Source organism: Calonectris borealis, chromosome 19, assembly GCF_964195595.1.
Source record: "Calonectris borealis chromosome 19, bCalBor7.hap1.2, whole genome shotgun sequence".
Classification (NCBI taxonomy): Eukaryota; Metazoa; Chordata; class Aves; order Procellariiformes; family Procellariidae; genus Calonectris; species Calonectris borealis.
In genome coordinates, this window is record NC_134330.1 from 5,759,360 (window position 1) to 5,780,238 (window position 20,879).

At 68.5% G+C, this 20,879-nt stretch overlaps 2 protein-coding genes across 5 annotated transcripts in view; both read left to right on the top strand.

Moving 5' to 3' along the window:
* Positions 1-257: 257 nt before the first annotated feature.
* MYO18A (myosin XVIIIA) overlaps positions 258-20,879 on the top strand; it is a 54,722-nt gene continuing 34,100 nt past the window's right edge. For all 4 annotated transcript variants that reach the window (XM_075168657.1, XM_075168654.1, XM_075168655.1 and 1 more), the window contains exons 1-12: positions 258-321; positions 5,404-6,496; positions 16,118-16,205; positions 16,347-16,456; positions 16,531-16,707; positions 16,821-17,031; positions 17,299-17,441; positions 18,127-18,227; positions 18,318-18,381; positions 18,504-18,648; positions 20,085-20,096; positions 20,629-20,805. In XM_075168657.1, coding sequence (XP_075024758.1) covers positions 5,483-6,496; positions 16,118-16,205; positions 16,347-16,456; positions 16,531-16,707; positions 16,821-17,031; positions 17,299-17,441; positions 18,127-18,227; positions 18,318-18,381; positions 18,504-18,648; positions 20,085-20,096; positions 20,629-20,805 — 2,242 coding nt within the window. In that variant the 5' untranslated portion in view covers positions 258-321; positions 5,404-5,482. The remainder of the gene's footprint in view (positions 322-5,403; positions 6,497-16,117; positions 16,206-16,346; positions 16,457-16,530; positions 16,708-16,820; positions 17,032-17,298; positions 17,442-18,126; positions 18,228-18,317; positions 18,382-18,503; positions 18,649-20,084; positions 20,097-20,628; positions 20,806-20,879) is intronic.
* LOC142090739 (uncharacterized) lies at positions 12,302-13,796 on the top strand. Its single transcript, XM_075169097.1, has 2 exons — positions 12,302-12,454; positions 13,116-13,796. Exons 1-2 carry the CDS (start codon positions 12,302-12,304, stop codon positions 13,794-13,796), a joined length of 834 nt encoding a protein of 277 aa, XP_075025198.1.

Here is a 20,879-nt window from a genome sequence, read left to right on the forward strand (position 1 = left end):
ACCGGGGGTGTGTCACAGCCCGTGCACCGGTCCCGCGTGTGCACCGGGGTGTGTGCACCCGAGTGTGTGTTGTGAGCACCGGGGCTGCTTGTCGCAGCGCCTAGGTGTTCCCGTGCCAAGCCGTACCGTTCCGTTCCGGGCCGGGCCGTTCCATCCCGCTCCATCCCGTGCCGAGCGGAGCCGCGCCCGGCGCGGCGGGCGGCGCGCGCAGAGCCGGCAGTGCCCGCCCCGGTGCGGAGCCGCCCCGCCCCGCCCCGCGCCGCCGCCGGGGCCCGGCACCGCCGCCGCCAGCACCGGGCCCCGCTCCGCTGCCGCCACTGGGTGAGTACCCGCCGCGCCGCCACCGGTACCGGTACCGGTACCGGCCCCGGGGCAGGGGCAGGGGCTCGCACCGCCCGGCGCGGGGCGGGGCGGGCTGCGTCTGCATCGCCCCCCGGGCGGGCCGGGCCGGGCCGGGCTCTGCGTGTGTCCGTGCGTGTGCCCGTGTCCCCGCGGCGTTGCACAACCGGAGTGTGTGTGTGTGTGTGGTGGGGGGGGTGCGTGCCCCCCGCGGTGCCGTTGCGGGGTGTGTGTACGCGCATGGCCCGCTGTTGTCCTGCAGCGCCTGTGCTTGTGCATCCCCCGCTGTCTTGCAGTGTGTGTGTGCGTGCATGTGTGCCTGTGCATGCGTGTGCCTGTGCATGCGTGTGCGCCTGTGCATGTGTGTGGCGGCCCCCATTGTGTCACCTTGTGCATGCCCCCCGTTGCGCTGCGGGGTGTGTTTGTGCCTCCGTCCCCCGCCCCCCCCCTCCCCCGTTGCATTGCAGCACCTGTGTGTTTACCCCACGCGCTGTGGGTGCTGGAGGTGTGTGCATCCCGCTGGGGACAGCTGTGGGTGCTGTGGGGACAGCTGTGCCCCCAAGGTGGGCATGCACCCTCTGCGGGGGGACAGCCAGCCTGTCCCTGCAGGGTGCCCCAGCTCTGGGTGCCCCAGCACCCACAGCAGAGCTCCTCAGGGCCGGCCCCGCTTCCAGGGAGAAGCCGCTGGCCTGGGCCTTTCCCGCACCACTGGGGAATTGCATCCGAAGCCATTAGCCTGGCTCACCATTAACCGCATTGCCGCCAGGGCCAGCGGCACTGACACCTGGGTCCCTTTTTGGGGTGACGCAGGGGGGGTGGGTGGCCTTGCAAGCAAGCTGCTGTGCTGGGGGCGGCGGGGGCTCGCAGGGCCTGCGGCCGCCACGGCGCCTGCCTGCACATTAATTTGCCCGGGGAGGAATATATAGAGCAGCGGGTGAGGGCTGGGACGCGAGTCCAGAAATAGTGTGGTTTCCAGCCGGCCTGTGAGATGCAAATGTTCTGGTCAACGAGTGCCGGAGCTAAACTTAGGGCAATTACAGAAAAGTGTGGGCCCATGGCGGGTGTGCAAGGGCACGCGGCAGCTGGTGTTCCTGCACCCTGGGCTGGCCCTGGCACCCCAGCACTGGGGGACCCCCACCTGGCAGCCCCCACATCCCTGTCTCCCGTCGGAAGCCGAGCGTTCCCGCAGCGCCTGCGCCGGCCCTGAACTTTGCCCGCTGACGAGCCGTGGCTCAGCCCTTCACCGTTGCCGTGGGCTGGGCCGTGCGGGGGGTCAGGCTGCAAATCTGGGGCCAGAAATGGGCAGTGGGAGAGGCGTGTGCCCGATGGCGAGGGGGCTGCAACCCCCCTGTCCTCCCCCAGCTGGTCACTAAACCATCTCCCGCTTTCAGTCCCACCCAGCAGAGCCTGGCAGCGATCACCGCCCTGCCACCTCTGTTTTGTAAGGACTCTCGGGCTGTTTTATTGCTCGGCTTTGGGGCGAGGCGGGTGCCTGCACCCCACGCATGCACCCTGCGCACCCTCCTGGCCTCCACTGCCGGCCCAGGGTGACGCTTCAAAGCCAGGGTGGGTCTCCTTTACTGCTGGACACGGGATTCCCGTGGCAGGAGGACCCGAAATCCCGCTTTGGAGACAGCCTGGCGGCACATCCCGGCTGTGACTTGGGTAAATCCGGGATTGTTTTCCTCCTGACGCATCCCAGCATTGTCCGTAAGGGCAGGCAGTGCAGAGGGATTTGGAAACCCCCTAAATTTCCTTGTTGTGTGGAAAACTTGTGTCCGGCAAGGAGGCGAGGAGCCATCGCACAGGTCAGCCCCCTTTGCCCTGTGTGGGAGTTGGGCTGGCCGCTCGGCATCGCTGCCGGCAGCACCCGCTCCCTGGCATGGCATCGTCCCTGCCTGGCCGGGCACAGCCGGGACGTGGGGTGCCCCAACATGGTGTGCCCAAGGAGGCAACAGCCACCAGCTCCTGTGCCGAAGCGGTGGGTGAGCGTGGCCCTACCGCCGGCATCACGGGAGGGAGCAGAGCGGGGAGGGCAGGTGACCGGGAAACTTGCAGTGCAGGTCCCTGCGCGGGGAGCGTGTCGGACGAGATTGCGTCTCGGGGAGGGAAGGAGTGGCCCAGAGTTTCAGTGAACGCCTTCCTCCCCGCCTGAAACTCCCCGGCGCCTTGGCAGGGACGCGGGGACTCATGGCGGTGGTGGGGGGACGAGGGGGAAGTTGCATCCCCCTCACTCCTGCTTGGGGGGCTCAGGGAGGGTTTTTGGGTTTGGGGGCCTTGAGCTGGGTCTCTCTTTCTGCCACCCGGCCCTTCCAGGGTGACATCCGCTGTCCCCTGCCAGCCCAGGTGTCACAGCAGCGTCCTTGCGTGCAATCCCCAGGCACAGCCAGCGCCTGCGGGTGCCTCTCCCTCCCCTGTCATGGCTCATGCACGCCGCTGCCCCGAACACGCCTGGCGATGGGTAATCCCGGAGCGAGCCCGGGCTGAGTCAGGGAAGGCGCGTTGGGTCTGATTCAGGAGCAAGGAGACACTCGGCAGCCGCCTTCTGCTTGCAGCGTCGGGCTGCACCCATCCGGCATCCCCGGTGCATGCGTGCCGCTGGCGGGAGCCTCCTCGGGAAAAAGGGAGCAAACCGCAACGGCATCTCGCGTGGGCCGGGGATGCCGGTGCAGGGGGGATGCTGGGGTCTTCGCCCCAGCCCACGAAGCTCCCGTTCCCCCTGCCCCGCTGCTGCCAGCGGTGGCCTTGTGTGGGGCACACGTGGCCGGGCTGCTGGCTGCCGGCGCTGCCTGATTAGCGATGCAGATGGTAACGCTTGTTCCCCCCTTTTTGTTGAACATACAAAGGCCGGGGAGGGAGCGTGTGTGTGAGGGAGAGAAACCACCGAGGACAAAGAGCCCACCGGCCGCCCGCCTCCCAGCGCCTCGGCTCTAACCAGCACCTGCCCGGCGAGTGGCTCTGCTCCCCACCCCGGACCTGGGAAGGGGTCCCGGCAGCCCCCTCCCTGCCATAGGGCGAGTGCGGGGTGCTCCCAGGGGTGTAGCCCTTTCTGCATCCCCCTGGCAGCACTGCTTCGGGGATGGCCAGGCAGCTGGGGGTACCGGTGGCACGTGTCACGGAGGGGGGACGGGCGCAGGTGGTTCCCTCCCTGCCATTGTCTGTGCTGAGGCCCCGGCACCACCGTGGCGGAGCCAGCGGAGAGCAGCCCCGCAGTGGCGTGGCCACGAGGCCCTTTGCCGGCAGCACCTGCTGCGGGTCAAGGGAAGGAGCCGCACCGTCCCCGGGCTCAGGTCAGCGGTCACCCCGCAGCCGGTGTTTCTGGGAGAGGAGAAAGGAGGTGGCTTATTTTCACGCATTTTGGCTGTGGGTGTAAGCAAAGCCCCAGGTGCTGCAGGGGAAGGCAGAACAGGCAGAGCCCCGGGGCTGAGCGGTATGGGCAGAGCCATGGCAGCCACTCTGGCCATGGGCTGGAGGCTCGGAGCTGGTGAACGCAGCTGCCTGGCCACGCTGCGTGCCCGACCTTGTCCCTCCGACTGCTTCCCCTCACCGCCTCGGCTGTATCGCACGCCCGGGGCCGGCACCGTGCCGTGGCTTGCAGAGCCCTGCCCTCACCTGCCCTGCGGCCGGGCCTCTCCCGGGCACGTGCGCTCCCGCCGCAGCCCCGAGCGGCGGCAGGGTTCGGGCAGTCCCCTGCTGTACCCTGAACCCGTGTGGCTTTGCCAAGGGGAGGCCTTGGCAAGGGTTCCCCATGTCCCACCGGCTGTGTTTGGGAGCAGTGGGGACCACGTGCCCCCCTAGGAAGGTGGCCCAGGCCACAGTGGTGATGCAGCACCGATGCTGCACTGGAGCCGAGGTGCAGCTTGGCACAGCATGGCATCCACGCATCCCAGGGTGCCCGCAGAGCCCGCACTGCCAGCGTGGACAGCATTGCCTGTCCCCATGGGTTGCCCAAACCTCATCCCTGCGCCCTTCGGAGAGCTCTAAAGCAGATGCTTCGAACGCGGGGAGTTTTCCTGTTGTCCTTTGTGCCGAGGTTAAGTTCCTGCGCAGCTTCCTGCCCCGTTATATATAGCTGTCAGCCCGTCCCGCGCGGCGCTGCCAGCCGGCTGCTCCAGTTTGGAGTTGTTTATCCACAGCCCGAGCGCTCGATGGAGGTCAGGGGGGGCTGGTGGGCACCGGTGGCCCCCGGGGGCAGACGGGTCCCATAGCAGCCCCATGCGGGGTGCGGCTCTGGGTGCCCCTGGGCTCTGGGTGCACGTGGGGTTTTCCGGGGGGGCCGGGGTTTCTGCCTGGCCATGGTTTTGCTGCCGGCTGGGTGCTCCCCCCCTGCACGGGACGCCCGAATGAAAGAGCGACTGTTCCTGGAGGTCACCGGCAGCGTCACGAGTTTCTGCGTTGCCCCGGCTAAAATTAGATACTTATCAGTGTTTGGGAGGGATGTGATTTTACAGGTTCCTGTTTATTAGAGCAGCCTTCACTTAGGGCCGTGTTTCAGCTCCCTCCCTGGTGGGGACACTGCCCGTGGCTGTCCCCCGCGGCTTTGCGGTGGCCGGGGCCGGGACGAGCGGCAGAGAGGCCTCTGTTTCTTCAACAAGGGGCTTTTGAACCGGCGGGTGGGATGCCTCTGGTGCCGCAGCCGGCAGGGATGGGCGGTTTTGCCCGGGGAGCGTCCGCACCGGCAGTAACCACTGCAAATGCCTTCCTCCCCTGTCCACCCGTGCTGCTCCGAAATGGCTCCCGAGCTGCAGGAGATGCTGGGGGTCTTGCCCGCAGTCAGCCCCAGTGCTGGCATGGGGATGCACAGGGGTGCCAGGCTGCTGGGGGCATCCCTAGGGATGCAGGGCCACCTTTGCTGCATCCCCTGGGGCTTGGTGCCCAGCCAGGGCAAGGACACGATGACCGGGGCGGTCTCAGAGCCCTGCGGTGCTGCTGTCCCCAGGGAGGGTGGGGACACTGGGACATGGCTTGGGGCTGGGGGTGACCCGTAAGGGTGGAGTGAGGGGCGGTGGGGTGGGTGTTGGCTGTACCACTGTCTGATGGCACCCTTGCCTGTCTGTCCTGCAGGCAGGCGGCCGTGTCGTGACCAGCGCCCCGACCCAGCGCCCTGCCACAGGGGCGAGCGCGCCCCAAGCCTCCCTCCACCATGTTCAACCTGATGAAGAAGGACAAAGAGAAGGATGGGGCCCGAAAGGAGAAGAAGGAAAAGAAGGAGAAGAAGGAGCGGATGTCGGCAGCTGAGCTCAAGAGCCTGGAGGAGATGAGCATGCGCCGGGGCTTCTTTAACCTCAACCGTGCCTCCAAGCGGGACTCCAAGACCCGCCTGGAGATCTCCAACCCCATCCCCATCAAGGTGGCCAGTGGCTCTGAGCTGCATCTCACGGACATAGACTCCGACAGCAACCGGGGCAGCGTCATCTTGGACTCGGGCCACCTGAGCACGGCCAGCTCCAGCGATGACCTCAAGGTGGACGATGCCAACTTCAAGGGCTCGGTGCTGCAGCGGGCAGCCAAGTTCGGCTCGTTGGCCAAGCAGAACTCCCAGATGATCGTCAAACGCTTCTCCTTCTCCCAGAAAAGCCGGGACGAGAGCACCTCAGAGACATCCACCCCCTCTGAGCACTCGGCAGCCCCCTCCCCGCAGGTGGAGGTGCGGACGCTGGAGACCCAGCTCACCAAGCACGGGGTCCCCCCAGGACACCCCTGTACCCCTCCCGCCGCCTCCCTGCGTGCCAGGGTGCCGGAGCTCGTCGGCAAGAGGTTCCCCGCCGAGCTGCGGCTGCCCGCCTTGGTGCCCCCGCAGCCCCCCACCCCGCGGCAGCTGGAGCTGCAGAGGCGCAACACCGGCGATTTTGGCTTCTCCCTACGCCGCACCACCATGCTGGACCGGGCGCCCGACGGGCAGGTGTACCGGCGCGTCGTGCACTTCGCCGAACCCGGAGCCGGCACCAAAGACTTGGCGTTGGGCTTGGTGCCGGGTGACCGGCTGGTGGAGATCAACGGGCGAAACGTGGAGAACAAATCCCGGGATGAGATTGTGGAGATGATCCGGCAGTCGGGGGAGACGGTGCAGCTGAAGGTGCAGCCCATCCTGGAGCTGAGCGAGCTGAGCCGCTGCTGGCTGCGGGGTGGCCAGGGGACGCGCCGCGCTGCCTGGGATGTGAGTAACGCCGTCCCTGCCGCGGCGCCGGTGCCCTGGGTTTCTGCCGGCCGCCAGCGTCCTCGCAGCGGGTGTTTGGGTTGGGAACCGGTGGGCGCCGGGGCTGCTCCGGCCGGGAGCGATGCACAGGGAGGAGCAGGAGGCTGTGGCTGGGATGCAGGGCGATGCCTGCCTGTGCCCTGGAGTGGCTGCAAGAGCGCGTTTGCATCAGGGCTTGCGAACCGGCGCCGGTGGAGTTTTCCCCCCAAAATGTTCAGTGTGCTGCTCTGTTTGGTCTTCCTCCTGCCGGAGGGGGCTCTGGGAGAGCCCAGCTCCGTGTCACCTGGGGGAATTCTGTCCCTGTCTGGTCACCGAGACAGCACGCTCCGGCAGGGAAAGGAGCTTTGCTCCTCGCTGCTGGGAAATCCCTAATGTCCTGCTTTGCAGGAGGACCGCTGCCCGCCCCGCTGCCCGCCCCGCTGCCCACATCAGCCTCCCCATGTTGGGATCCCTCCCCAGGGACCGGGGAGGGCAGCGCGGTGTGCCGGGGGACGGGAGCTGCCGACAGCGCGCGCAGCCCTGCGTGCGCGGCTGGTGCTGTATAAATAGAAACTTAATGGCTGGGTGACCCACATCTCCCGCGTGAGCCGCCCGGCTCTGCTGACCCTGCCGCAGGCTACCCAGCGTCCTGGCCAGCCGGCATCCCGGCAGAGGCCCCAAAATGCCGACAGCCTGCAGGGCTGGACCCCCTCCGTGGTGGCAGGGGGGTGCAGCAGCGCAGCATTGGTTTAGGTTATAATCGGGCTCGTTTGGTGTATTTTTAAGCCTTCCTTAGGGAGAGGAGGGTGCCTGTGCTCACGGAGCAGGTTGCGAGAGCCGTGCAGAGCATGGTGGGGCTTTGTCCCTGTGGAGCGGTGGCCGGGACGAAGCGAGGGTGGCCGTGGTGCGGGGATGCCGTGGCGGTGGCTGTGGGGCTCCATGTGCTCCCCGAGCAGGCGCCGGCGCTGCGGGGTGGAGTCTGCGCCGAGCTGGAGAGCTGGCTTTCCGGCAGCTCCTCCCCGGAGCCCGGCAGGCGTCACCGGGCAATGCCGGCTGTGCTGGCAGGATAACCCCTGGCCGGATAACCCTGCGGGACCGGGGGACACGGCTGCCACCCTTGGTGCAGCGCGCTGGCGTGGGAGCAGGTGCACGTTCGATGCCAGCGTGCAGGGGCTGGCGAGGCGCTTGTGCCCGCCAAGAGCGCGGTGCTGCGGCTGGGAAGGGGGAAGAGGAGATGCCGGTGCCCTTGGGGCTGCGGGGGAGAGGCTGCGGCGTCGGCCTCGCACCGGTCCTGGTGCAGTTAGACAGCATCAGCCGGAGGAAACCGGCCAGAGGGGTGGCAGCTACCGTGTCCGTGGCATCATTGGGTGCCACCACAGCACGGGCACCCCCGGCGCAGGATGCTGTCTCCCTCCCGCGTGGTGCAGGGGTGCACCGGGGGATGCACCGTGGCTTTGCCGGTGCTGGGGAGCCGAGGCTGCAGTGCAGGGTGCGGTCGGGGGTCCCTCACCCGGCGGGGCCATGCAAGGTGCCGGCGTGCAGGGAGGCCCGGCTCTCCCCCAGGCTCCGCTAAGCTCCCTGGAATGTTTCTGGTCCTAATTTAAATAAAAATGATCCTTTTTGAAACAGGAAATTATAGACATATTTTGGGCTGTTGCTCTGGAAGCCCCTCCCTGGCTGGAGCAGGGACGGTGCCGGGCTCCCTCCGTACTGCGGGGGGGTTTAACCCCCTCGGCGGGGGCCGCGCTGAGCCACCCTTGTCCCCGCGGACCCATGCCACAGCCGGGCAGGGGCAGCACCCACCGTGTCTGGGGGGGCTCTCGGTGCTGTGGGATGCACAGGGGGCTGGTACGGCATGGCCAGGCATCAGGAACCGGGTGAAACCACCCCCCCGTGTCCCAGCTTTGCTCCCGGCGCAGGGCAGCCAGGCTGGCTCGGCTCCGCACTTGTATTTATTTATTTACCGGCGAAATTCCTCTGGCAGGGCCCAGGCGTGCGCCGGCCGGGCAGAAATATTCCAGAAACGCTGCCGACCGCTCCAGCACTTCGGCGGGACCACAGGCATTCGGCGGTCGCGCCGGCAGACCCGTGTGCCATGCTTGCCCGCCGGCCACGGGCGCCCTGGCTGCCGGAGGTTGCTGTCCCCGGGGTGCCAGGCCACCATGCCATGGTGTGGCTGGGTGCCAGCTCTTTGCCATGCCCTGTGTCCCAACCGGGGGACTCTGTGGAGAGGCGGGGGGATGTAGGGTGGGGGTGCGGGACTCCCGTCGTGCTGGAGGTGCTTTCTCCTTTTGTCCACGCTTCCTCCAGGGGAAGCTCTTGGGTTGGCTCTTCCCCTGTCTTCATCGTAGGGATGGTGCTGCTGGGGGGTCCCCGAGGGGCTCTGGGGAGGGGGCTTGCGTCCGGCAGGCTTGGCTGCGGGGTCGGTGCATCTCCGCCGAAGTTCACAGTGGAGGAACGAGAGGAATCTGCTGGCTGGGCAGAAACACCGCCGTGGCTGCACGGCCGGGCTGGGGGTCCCCAGCGGAGATGGCCCGCGGGAGCCGGGCTCCTCCCTGGCGGGTGGCTCCGTGCCCTGCCTTGGGGGTGCTCGGGACCCCCCGGGAAGGCAGGACCACGTTGCATCGCCCGGGTCTGTGCAGGTTTTGCTCGCCGTGGAGGGGGCTGCGGTGGCTCTGCGTGCCGGGGCTGGGCCGGTGCCCTCTCCAAAGCCTCTTGTTCCTGCTGTCAGGGGACGCGACTTCGACTTTTTGCAAATAACCCAGTGGCTGCCGCCAGCACTACCTGGGTACACTGCGGGCACCCCCCACTGCGTCGTGCCAGCTCTGCCAAGGGTGTTTGCCATGGCCTCTCCTCAGCGTATGCCCGGTGTGGAGAGGGGCCGGGGCTGCCGTGCGGTGCCAGCCCCGGGGCAGCGCTGCGAGACCTGGTGTTAATGTGGGCCGGGAGGGACGTGGCCCTGTGCTGGCATCCCCGGCACGGGGATGTCCAACCTGCCATCGGCACAGCCCTCCCGGTCAGACCGGGACCCCCTGCTCCATCCGGGAGTGGTTTTTGGCTCGGGGCATGTCTGCGTCCCCAGGGTCAGGCAGGGACCTGCTCAGGCGCCGACTCGGGTCCCCACCGTGCCTGGGCGGTCGCCGCCTCTCCTCCACGCCGCCGGCGCGCCTGGCTCCCTGCCGCCGGCCTCCTCCCGGCAGGCCCCGCGCGGGGAGGCCCCCGGCCCCTCGCCCGCCGCCCCGCTCCCGCTGTTTCCAGGGAGACCTTGGACCTCCAGAGACAGCTTTGCCGCGAAAGTGGCTTTACCGTTGGCTGCCATGCCGTGGCGGGGGGCTGCTGGGCCGGCACGCTTCCGTGGTGCTGCCCCTTGGCTCGGGGTGGGGGGCTGTCCATCCCTGGGAGAGTTTTGGGGGGCTGTTGTGTTCGTGGGAAAGCAAAGGGAAGAGCAGCACCCAGCACGATGCTGGACACCCCACTATGACACTGGGCACCCCGCTCCGACACCAGGCACCCCGCTGCGGGACCCCGGGGTGCAGGAGTGTGCAACCCCGTCCCTCGCCGTGCAGGACCCTCCCTGGCTCCCCGCAGCCCTGCAGCAGCGCTCGGTCCGGGGGCGTCTTTCCCCGCTCCCTCCCGGGGTGGGCGGTGGGACGGGGGCCAGGCAGTTCCCCCCCGCGGCGCCGGGCTGCTGCGAGCCCACATCACTTCCTCCGGCGGCGGTGGCGGCGGCGGCGGTGGCGGCGAGGCCCTGCTGCCCGCGTGTCCCCCCCCGGCGCTCCCTCCGGCTGCTGCGCGCGCCGGCGGGGGCCTCGCATTCCTCGGCTATTTTTAGGGTGGCCCTATCAGCCCAGCTGTCCCTGCGCCGCTGCCCGCCGCCCCGCGCGCCTCTCCCACCGTGCTGCGCCGCGCTCGCCCCGGCAAAAACCCCGCTCCCGGCTCGCCCCGACCCTGCGGTAAGGTGGGGACTCCCAGTGTGACCGGCACGGCATGGGGGAGCACGAGGGGGGCACGTGGGGGCCAGTCCTGGCATTGGGGTCGGGGGCTGCGAGGCTGCACCCACCCCTGGGGCTCTTGGCGGCCGAGGGCTGTTTCTTGCCGCTCCCTAAGGACCCCGACCCTCTGCCCCGACGCCGGGGCTCTCCGGGGACCTTTGGGGAGCTGCCAGGCTGCGTGGAGGTGGGAGCACCATGGGCAGAGGGTTTGGGGGCTCTGACTCATGGGCAAGTTTGCCTCTGGACCCCTGTGCCCAGCCCGTGCTCCGGGCGCCGGCATTTCACGCTATGGCAACAGGGGGGCGGACAGGGGACCCCTCCGGGACGGGGCGACGTGCCCCCCGACGGACGGGTTGGTTCGGTGGCCGGGTGCTCCTCTGCGCCGTGCCCGGCCCTGGGAGGGGGAGTTCTCCCTGACGGCCCCGGGTGCGACGCCCCTGGGTTTCAGAGTGCGGTGCCAGCCGGGGCGGTGGGTCCTGCTGGGGCTGCCCAGCTGCTGGCACGGGGTCGGGCTCAGAATAAACCCCAGCTGTCAGGGCAAGCAGGGCACCCAGGGCAGAAAATATCCCTTCCCTCACCCTGGCATTTGCTTACCGCAGCGGGCTGGCCCACACGGGGGGGAAACGGGGGCACGGTCTTGTGGCCTGACTAAAGGGGCTTTTTTTGCCCAATGAGTTTTGTTGGGTCTCAGCCTGGCCACCTGCCTGTCCCCAGAGCCCTTCCTATAGGCGCTGCCTGTTTGTACGCTGAGCAGGACCAGGTGGGCTCAGACTCCCATTCCCGAGGGTCCTGGGCTCCCAGGGCCGGCAGGGAAGGGCACATGCTTGTACAGTGTGCCATGGTTCAGCGTGCCAGCCCCGGCCCTCTTACCTCTCCCTCTCTCCCCAGCCAGGGCTGCGGCTCCATGAGACATCGCCATGGCGTTTTCATCCCGGTTTGCATTTTGGGAGCAGAAGGGAAGTCTCTCGCGCGTTTGCCCGCACCCCCAATTCGATTCACGCTGCTGCACGCTGCCGACCAGCTCCCCCAGTTTATCCAGTGCCAGCACCACGTTCGAAGCGGTGCTCCCAGCCTGTCACTGCGCTGCCATGCCGGGGGCCGCGCTGAGCAAACAGGGAGCTGCCCCACGCCCCACCGCAGCACGGCTGCGGTCACCGACGCGGCCATGCATGCGATTACTAACGCCATCACTAACGACTGCTTTGCGAGTGGCTGGTGCAGCCCCTAACACGGCGTGAGCCACCTCGGTGCCGCCTGCCAGCCCCGAGCGCTTGCAGGAGCTGCGCGATGGCGAGTCGGGGAGCGCTGTCCGTGGGGTGCACCACGCGCTGCCGCCGCCGCGGTGCCACGGCCGGGCCCTGGAGCTCCGAGGCACAGCCCAGGGCAGGGGAGGGTTTGGCTGCCCACCCCCCCAAGAGACCCCTGGTCACCCCGTTGGGCAGGGAGCTGGCACGTCCCACGGTGCGGCTGCCGCAGAGATTAGCTGGTGACACTTAAAACGTGCTGTGACACCCGGCAGGGTGACGTGCAGAAGCGCAGAGCCCCTGTGGGGAGCGGCAACAGGGCTTTACGTACCAGCTCATGCATGCGAGGAGGGGACCCGGGCCAGGCGGGCAGAGCGCTTTCCTCTCCCACCTTTGGGGTTTGCCATAACAGGGGCGCATCTCTGCGCTCCCCCCCACTTTTTGGGCCGCCGGGAAGCTTGGAAGGACACATGTCCTCATCCCTGGGGCTGCAAAGGGCTGCAAATCGGGGCTGTTTCGTGCAGCACCCTCCTGCCCCCCGGCATGGAGTGATGGTCCCGGTGGCTTTTCCTGGTCCCTGTGGCGTTTCCGGCAGCGAGGCCCCGCGGCGGGCTGAAACGCGCTCCTCTTCTTTGTCTGACCCTCAGGTCAAGGACGAGGACAAATCCTTAGCTGTTAAAAGACCCGGGAAGGAGGATGGGGCTGTAAGTGTCACAGGGCACGGGCAGGGGGGAGCTGTGTCGGGGATGGGGCTCCCCCTTGGTGGGGACAGACCCCATGCCAGGGCTTGGGGACGTGACGGAGGGTCGTGGGCTCAGCATCTCCCCCCCCGCACCCACCCTGGTCCCCGGGGAGCACCGGTGGCCGCTCCAGAGCAGCGTGGAGGGTGGCGGGTGTTTTCGGCAGGGATGCCCGGCTGTCGGCACACAGTGATCTCTCCCCCGCTGCCTCCTCGGGGCTTGTCCCTGCCCTGCACACCCCGGCGGGTCGGTGCCCACCCCACGGTTACAATGCCGGCTCCCGTGCTGCCCGCCAAAGCCACTGGCGGAGGAAATCTTGCGGCTTACCCTGCGCGTTGCGGAGAAGCTGCCGGTGCCCTGAGCACTGAGTTTTACCCCCGTCCTGGCAGCCTGAGGGTCGATGGGTCTCTGCGTGCGGGGCCGCGGAGGTCACCATCGCTCCCTGTCCTGGGGTCTGGTGCGGGACTGTAGGTTGGCTGGGGAAGGGGACTGGGTGCTGCGTCCCTTGGTGCCAGGGTCTGGCCGGGAGTCACGCTCCCATGGCAGGGCATGAAGCCCCGGGCACCACCGTGGCAGGCACCGCACCGCCGGACCTCCACTCACACCGGTGTCATTGTGGCTGCAGTCAGAGAGCCCGAAGGATGCGACGTCTGCACCCCCGAATCCCGAGGCCCCGAATCCTGAGCCCCCGAAGAGCCCCGAGCCGCCCCCTGGGCAAGGGAAGAGCCCGGAGCCGGTGCTGAACGGGGCGGCCATGAACGGGCTGGAGGCCCCGGCCGCCGAGGCGCAGGGGGATGACGGCCAGGGGCTGTCGCGCCGCAGGGTGGTCCGGGTGGTGCGCAAGGTGGTCCGCAAAGTCCTGCCAGGGGAGGACGCCGGCAGTGCCAAGGAGCTGGGGCGAGACGCCAAGTCTCCGGAGCCGGTGCCACCCCCCAGGAAGGAGGAGACGGGCCGTCCCGCCATCCCAGCTCCCCCCGCCGCGCCGCCTCCCCCCGCCGTGCCGGCAACCCCCGCCAAGCCGGAGCCCAAGGATGAGATCTCAGCGGGGCTCAAAACCCTGATGGCGAAGGGCAAAACCAAAGAGCACCGGCCGCGGCTCCGGCCGGGAGACAGGCGGGAGGAGAAGTCCCCCGAGCCGGCCGGGGGGGATGCGAAGCCGTCCCTGTCCCCAGGCGCCGAAGCCAAGACAGAGCCGTTGGTGCAGCCTTCGGGAAGGAAAGCGGAGCCGGCAAAGGCATCTGCTCCGAAACCCACCGCCATGGAGAGGCACAAGGTACCGGTGTGTACACGGCGGGGGATGCTCTAACACGGCGGTGGGGTTGTGCCACCCGGCGTGGCATGGTGTGAGCTCACCCGCATGGTTTGCAGTGGTTTTGGGGTGTGCAGTGCCAAGCGGGGGTTACTTTTCGGGGCAGTTGTGCGTGCTGTGGCCGCCCCATCACGTTGCCCCTTGTCTCTCCGCCGGCTTATGCGGATAAGAAGCTGCAGTCTGGTGAGAAGCGGCCGACCCCCGTGAAAACCGCCCCGGAACCCCCCCAGCAGGTGTGTGGGAGTGGGGACCCGGGTCCCCGGGCACTGTGGGTACCCGCTGGTACCCCAGCTGTGCCAGCCTCAGCGCCCGCGGGTCTGCGCCAGCCTTCGCTCCGGTACCCGCCCCGAGCACCGGCGGGTGCAGGGCTGGGAAAGCCTTTCCGATAGCCCCGCTGGCGCCTGCGTGCCACGAGCGCCGGGCTGGCAGGGGCTGCGGGGCGGCCGGCCTGGTGCTAACAGTGCTCTGCCTCCAGGCTGGCCCCGGCCCCGCGTCCCAGCTGAGCCCGTCGGAGGAGGCGCAGCGCCGGCTGGAGAGGATCTTCACCGCTTCTGTAATTCCAGGGGCGTTGGCGCTCGCGTGCCGTCCGCCCCGGGGACGGGGAGGCATGGGCAGCGTGTGGCTGCCCCGGCCGTGCCATGTGCGCCGCACGGGGCGATTGTACCCCTGTGCATGGCCACCAGCCCCACGGTCTCTCTCTGGGTGGCACCGCCAGCAGGGGATGGATGACTGGGGCTGCCGGTGGGTTTGGGGATCACTGCCCGGACCGGTGTGCCCGGCTGTGGGGAGCTGCAATGCCCAGCAGCCCCAGCTGGTGGCATCCCTGCGGCAGCCCTGGCACGGCTGCCGGTGGCTGGGGTGATGCCCAGGTGGTGCCGTGGGGATTGTGGCTGTGCCCGGGCCCTGTGGCATGTCATGGTGCTGCTGCTGCTCTCTGCCTCTCACCCCCTCTCTTCTCCTTTCTCTCCTCCTTCCTCGCTGCCGTTAGCTGGACCCCGCCGCCTCCACCTCGGCACCCAGCCAGGTACCGTACCCCCGTCCTCAGGAGCCCTCTGCCTCCGCCGGCGACCCCCCGCCATCCTCTGTCTGCCGCTGGGCTGGCGTCTGCGCCCGCGCCTCGTGCTGGAGCGTAAGGCTTTCCCCATCCCACCCTGCTCTGTGGGCTGCCACGTCGCCCACGGGGCCGGAGGGTGCCGGGGCGGCCGGGGTTGGGTGCCTCTCCCCAGCAGGGCCGTGCCAGGAAGCCGGGCATCCCAGGAGGGTGCTCTCGGTGGAGGTGGCACAGCAGGGGTGGGCAGGGGTGTGAGGCAGGACGTTAAGGGGCAGAGCACCTGGCATAGGCAGGATGCATGGCTCGTGCCGAAGCAGCCGTGGCGCGCGGTGCTGGCAGAGCTCACAGCGGGTCGGCGCAGTGGCCCCCAGCCCCGGGGCTTTGGCAACGTGGCCTCATGGCCAACATCCTTCCCGGCTCCGTGTGTCCCCAGCACCACGCTGGACCTGCCACTCTGCTGGCCGCAGCGGTGGCTGTGGCACTGGGAGTGCCCGCAGGGTTTGGCATGGCGGCGCTTTGCCACCGCTCGCTTCCCCCCGTCGCTTTCTGTGCTGTCTGTGGGGCGGAGATTAACCCTTCTCGCCTTCACCCCCCGTCTCTCGGCCTCGCCAGGGTCAAGCGGACGATGCCCCGGCAGCCCCCTTTGGCCCCGTCCCTGCTGCAGCTCAGGTTTGGCTTTGGGGCTCACCCTGCTCCCGGGTAGCGGGGACATCCCCACTGTGCCGGCCGTGCCAGCCTGGCATTTCCCATACCATGGTACTCCGCCATCACTGTACCATATCCTGTGTCCCTCCATTATGTCCCTGCAGCGTGTCCTGTGTCCCTCCAGCGTGTCCCTGCCCTGTGTCCTTGCAGCATGTCCCATGTCCCCACAGCATGCCTGGTGTCCCTGCATCCCGGCACATGGCTGGCATGGGTGCCCGCTCTCTGGGCTGTGGTTTGGGAGCTTGGCACCTCCAGGCTTGCCCAAGGTGGCCGTGGCGAATGCGCTCGTGGGCCACTGTGACTTCATGTCTGCCCTGAGCCATCGCAAGGCCCTGGTGGTCTCTGCAGCCCCGAGCCCACTGGGGTCCCTGGGGGCAGCGGGCAAGCTGGGGACATGTGCCAGGAGGGCTTGGGGCTTGCGGAGGGCATCTGTGGCTGCCCGGCACGTGGCCCCGTGGCCAGGCAGCCCTGCTCCCTCCAGCCCCAGGGACGTGGGAAGGGGGAGAGATGGGGCGGGGGGGGGCAGGTGACCACAACTGCCCCACGTCCCGCTGTCCCACAGGCCAAGACGGAGGAGCAGATAGCGGCCGAGGAGGCCTGGTACGAGACCGAGAAGGTGTGGCTGGTGCACAGGGATGGCTTCTCCTTGGGTGAGTCAGGGGTCAGTCCGGTGCCACCGGGACACGGGACGTCCCGTCCTTCCCACGGCACAATGAGCCCCCCCGGCCTGGCTGCGGTGTCCCCGGGGCACTGCCGGCACGGCCCCGCTGAGCCCCCCGTGCCCCTCGTAGGCAGCCAGCTGCGGCCGGAGGAGGGCAGCCCCCTGCCCGAGGGCAAGGTGAAGGTGAAACTGGACCACGACGGAGCCATCCTGGAGGTGGAGGAGGACGATGTGGAGAAGGTAGGGCCACGGGGTAGGGAATGGCGGGGCAGACCCCCGTTCCCCGCCTGACGCCCCCCGCATCTCGCTGCCAGGCAAACCCCCCCTCCTGCGACCGCGCGGAGGACCTCGCCAGCCTCCTCTACCTCAACGAATCCAGCGTGCTGCACACGCTGCGGCAGCGCTACGGCGGCAACCTCCTGCACACCTACGCCGGCCCCACCATGGTCATCATCAACCCGCTGAGCTCCCCCTCCATGTACTCTGAGAAGGTGACCCCACTGACGGGGAGGGGGGACCGCTGGGAGCCGTGCCACCACGCAGAGGGAGCCGGTGGGGGTGGCAGGGTGCTGACCGTCGCCCACTTTTCCCCCCTCCCCACCAGGTCATGCACATGTTCAAAGGGTGCCGCAGGGAGGACACGTCCCCGCACATCTACGCGGTGGCCCAGGCCGCCTACCGCAGCCTGCTGATGAGCCGCCAGGACCAGGCGGTCGTGCTGCTGGGCGCCAGCGGCAGCGGCAAAACCACCAACTGTCAGCACCTTGTCCAGTACCTCGCCACCATCGCCGGCAGCACCGGCAAAGTCTTCTCCGGTGAGTCCCCGGCGGGGTGCGGGGTCCCCGTGCCACCTGCGCACACCCCTTGCTTTGCGGTCACAGCCCTCCGCAGCCTCCCACACCAGACGCACGCCACGCGGCGCACTTTCACTTTCTCACGCCGGTCCCTTTACCGCGCTGTCGAGGGCTGCCGCGGCGTGGAGCACGGCACAGGAGCAGCAGTACTTGCCCGGCCGGCAGTGCCGGCTCCGGCCGCCCGCTGCACAGCCCCTGCACCCCACCGCCCCGCTTCTTTTCCCGCAGCGGAGAAGTGGCAGGCTCTCTACACCGTCCTGGAGGCTTTTGGCAATAGCAGCACCGGCATGAATGGCAACGCCACCCGCTTCTCCCAGATCATCTCTCTGGACTTCGACCAGGCTGGGCAGGTGGCATCTGCCTCCGTACAGGTGAGGGGGCCGGGGTGGCCCCCCCTGGCACGGGAGCCCGTCCATCCTCACCGGGGCGGCTTCCCTTGGTGCAGGAGCCCCTCCATCCTCACCGGGGCGGCTTCCCTTGGCGCAGAAGCCCATCCGTCCTCACCAGGGCGGCTTTCCTTGGTGCAGGAGCCCGTCCGTCCTCACCGGGGCGGCTTTCCTTGGCACGGGAGCCGGTCCACCCTCGCCGGGGCGTTTCTTCCCGGCAGCCCCGCTGCGCGCTAGCCCGCAAGCTCTGCCGCAGGCCCCCGCCGGCTCCCCAGCCGTGCTCGCAGCGCTTAGCAGCCAGGCATCCTGCTCTTGTCTTTGTTGACATCCAGCCGTGCGCAGAGCAGATCGGCTCCCTGTCCTTGCTGAGTTAGCCCCGATATTGGGGTGTCCTTCTTCCAGAGGCCACCCCGGTGTGATAATAACAGAGCCCTTAAAATTCGAGAGCCACTTTGTGCTCCTGTAGTAGCAGACACCCTGGGAGAGGCGATGCTCATGGTGTTGCTTGGATGATGTTTGCATTCATACGATGCCCTGCAGCGGGTGGGAGACCTTCACGTCTCCGTGGAGACCTTGGGCAGGCAGCAAGGATGAGGCCAGGGTGGGCCGGGGGGGTCTCGGTGGGAGCGGGGCCCTCGGGGACAGTTCCCAACCCTCCCACCTCCACCAGACACTGCTGTTGGAGAAGCTGCGTGTCGCCAAGCGCCCGGCCAACGAGGCCACCTTCAACGTCTTCTACTACCTGCTGGCCTGCTCCGACAGCGCCCTGCGGTGAGCTGGGGGGGGCGAGGGCACGGCCCCCGGCCCGGGGGGTCTCCGGGGTCTCCCACGCGCGGCCAATCTCGGTGTTTATCCCCGCAGGACTGAGCTTCACTTCAACCACCTGGCAGAGAACAACGTCTTCGGCATCGCGCCCCTCTCCAAGGTCGCTGTTATGGGGCTGGGCGGGGGGCTGCGGGGGGGGGGGACGGGGTTCCCTGGCCCATTTGGGTGCAGGGGGAGGCAGAGCCGGGCTCCCACACCGATGGCTCCCGTTGCTCTCCGCAGCCGGAGGAAAAGCAGAAGGCGACCCAGCAGTTCAACAAGCTCCAGGCTGCCATGAAGGTGATGGGCATCTCCAGCGATGAGCAGAAAGCCTTCTGGCTCGTCCTGGGGGCCATTTATCATCTGGGGGCCGCTGGGGCCACGAAAGGTAACGAGCTGCTCAGGGCTGGGAGGCATTAACGAGCCGAGGCTCGGGGATGAAGGCTGCGTGGGGTCCCGGAGCGATTGCCGGCACCTCGGCACCTTGCAAATGGCCCCCGCCGGTGTGACCAAGCCCTGGGGGGGTGATGGGGCTGTGTCAGCTAAGGGACAGTGCCCTGTCACCCTGGGTGCTCTGGGGCACCCAGCTTTGCTCCCTCGGTTGGGGTGGTCCCACTGGCTGGTGGGAATCGAACACCCCCGGACCTTGGGCTGACCCCTGCCAATTTGGGGGGCTGAGGGCCTGGCTGGGGCTGAGGGAGTCGGGGTGCGTGTGTCCCCCGTCCCCGGTGTAACACCTCTCCCCCCTGTCCTCCCCGCAGAGCCGCTGGCGGACAGAGCCGGTAATCGGGGCCGCGGGGGGCTCTGCTCCGGGTGGTGCCGCGTGGTGCTGGTTTTGGGGCTGAAATGGGGGCTTGGGATGCTGCTGGTGTGCCGGGACCAACCCTGACCCCCGGCTGGGTTCTGGCAACCCCAAATTTGCCTGCTGCCCGTCAGGACCCCCCCACCCTGTCCTCTTGGCATCATTGGTGGCATGGGGCAGGGCTGCCCCGGCACCCAGAGCTCACCGTGGGCTGCAGGGGTTGCTCCGGCAGGCACTGGCTTCGCTCTCCGTCCCTGGGGACGGTGAATTCGGCTTTGCGGGGCTGCTCTTCTGCCCCTGGGGCTTTCGCCTTCCCCCCGTGGTGCTGGAAGCCCCCACGGTGCTGCACGCTGGCGGGGGGGCCTGGGCACGGCACAGCCGAGATGGGCACCTGGAGCTGGCGGCTGCACCGAGGGAATTTGCAGCCCCGGGGGAAAAGATGAGTCAGGGATGGGGAGGGGGAGACCGGAGGGGTCTCGGGGGCGCAGTGGGGTGCAGCGCTGGCCCACGGGGTGCTTCGAGGCACTAGAGGGCAGCAGGGCCCCGCTGCAGCCACCGCAGCGGGATGCTTGGGCAGCTCGGGAGCCTCTTCATGGGGGCCTGCTGGGGGGGAACCCCAGATCCTGCGCGGGGGGAGCATCCCAGCCCCAACTCTGGAGCCTCCACTGCATCTCGTGGACGCTGGGGTTGCTCAGAGCCAGCTCAGCCGCACCAGCGCCCCATTTCCTCGGCCCCTTGGCCCCTGGATCCGACAGCAGCTCCCCATGCTCCAGGGTAGAGCTGAGCTGCTCCCCACCGGTGCCCACGGTGCGGCTGGGGCTCACAGGGGACGGGCCCCCACGCCGGGTTGCAGCGATACCTGGGGGGAGACCAGGCTTGGCATGCGCGTGGTGTGGCGGTGCCTGCACGTGGCGTGTTTCGGCAGGAGGGCGTCCCTGTGCCGCGTGTCCGCGCTGTCACGTGCCATTGTTTCTAACCCCTGTCTCTGTTTGCATGGTGCATGCTGCCCTTTCGCAATGCAGACGCCGACGAAGGTAAAGTCTTGTTCTCCGCGCGTGTCTCTGGCTTCCCCCTCCCACGTGCCACTGCCTTCTCCCTGTCGTGTCCCTGCGTGTCACCATTAACCTGCTCCCACCTCCCCTGCCCTCCCTCGGCATCCGTGTGCTTCTGTCCGGCCGCCGCGGTCTGTCCTGCTGCGTCACGGCGGGGCTGCTTGGTGCATGTGGCCGAGCAGGGACGTGTCCCCGTGCTGGGGCGGCTCAGAGCCCTGCACCGTCGCAGGCCCTGGGGGTCCCCGGGCAGCGGTGGCGAGGGGTGACCCCCGCTCCCCGCCCCACGGCGTGGCTCTGGGCTCAGCCCTGCAGAGGCACGAAGCCGTTCACCCCCCGTCTCCTCTAACCAGACCCCAAAACACGGTTCCCGGTCCTCCGACGCCGGCCGTGTGCTCCGTGCACAGCATCCCCAACCTACTTTGGGGTCCCTGAGACCATCCCAGGTCTGGCTGGAAACACCCCCCATTTGGGGGGATGCCCCGGCTGGCACTGAGCCCCCTTCTCCACCCTCCAGCCGGGAGGAAGCAGTTTGCACGGCACGAGTGGGCTCAGAAAGCCGCTTACCTGCTGGGCTGCAGCCTGGAGGAGCTTTCCTCCTCCATCTTCAAGCACCAGCCCAAGGGCACCCTGCAGCGATCCACCTCCTTCCGGCAGGGCCCCGACGAGCCCCCCCTGGGTGACGGCGGCACAGGTAGGGTGAGGGACGGTGGGGACAGCAGGTGGCCCCGGGGGACGCCGGGCTTGGGACATTCAGGGTTGCCTTGG

Coding starts and splice junctions, on each gene's coding strand:
- LOC142090739 (XM_075169097.1), top strand. CDS start 12,302: ATGGTCCCGGTGGCTTTTCCTGGTCCCTGTGGCGTTTCCGGCAGCGAG. Junction 12,455..13,115: donor CCGGGAAGGAGGATGGGGCT/GTAAGTGTCACA, acceptor TTGTGGCTGCAG/TCAGAGAGCCCGAAGGATGC.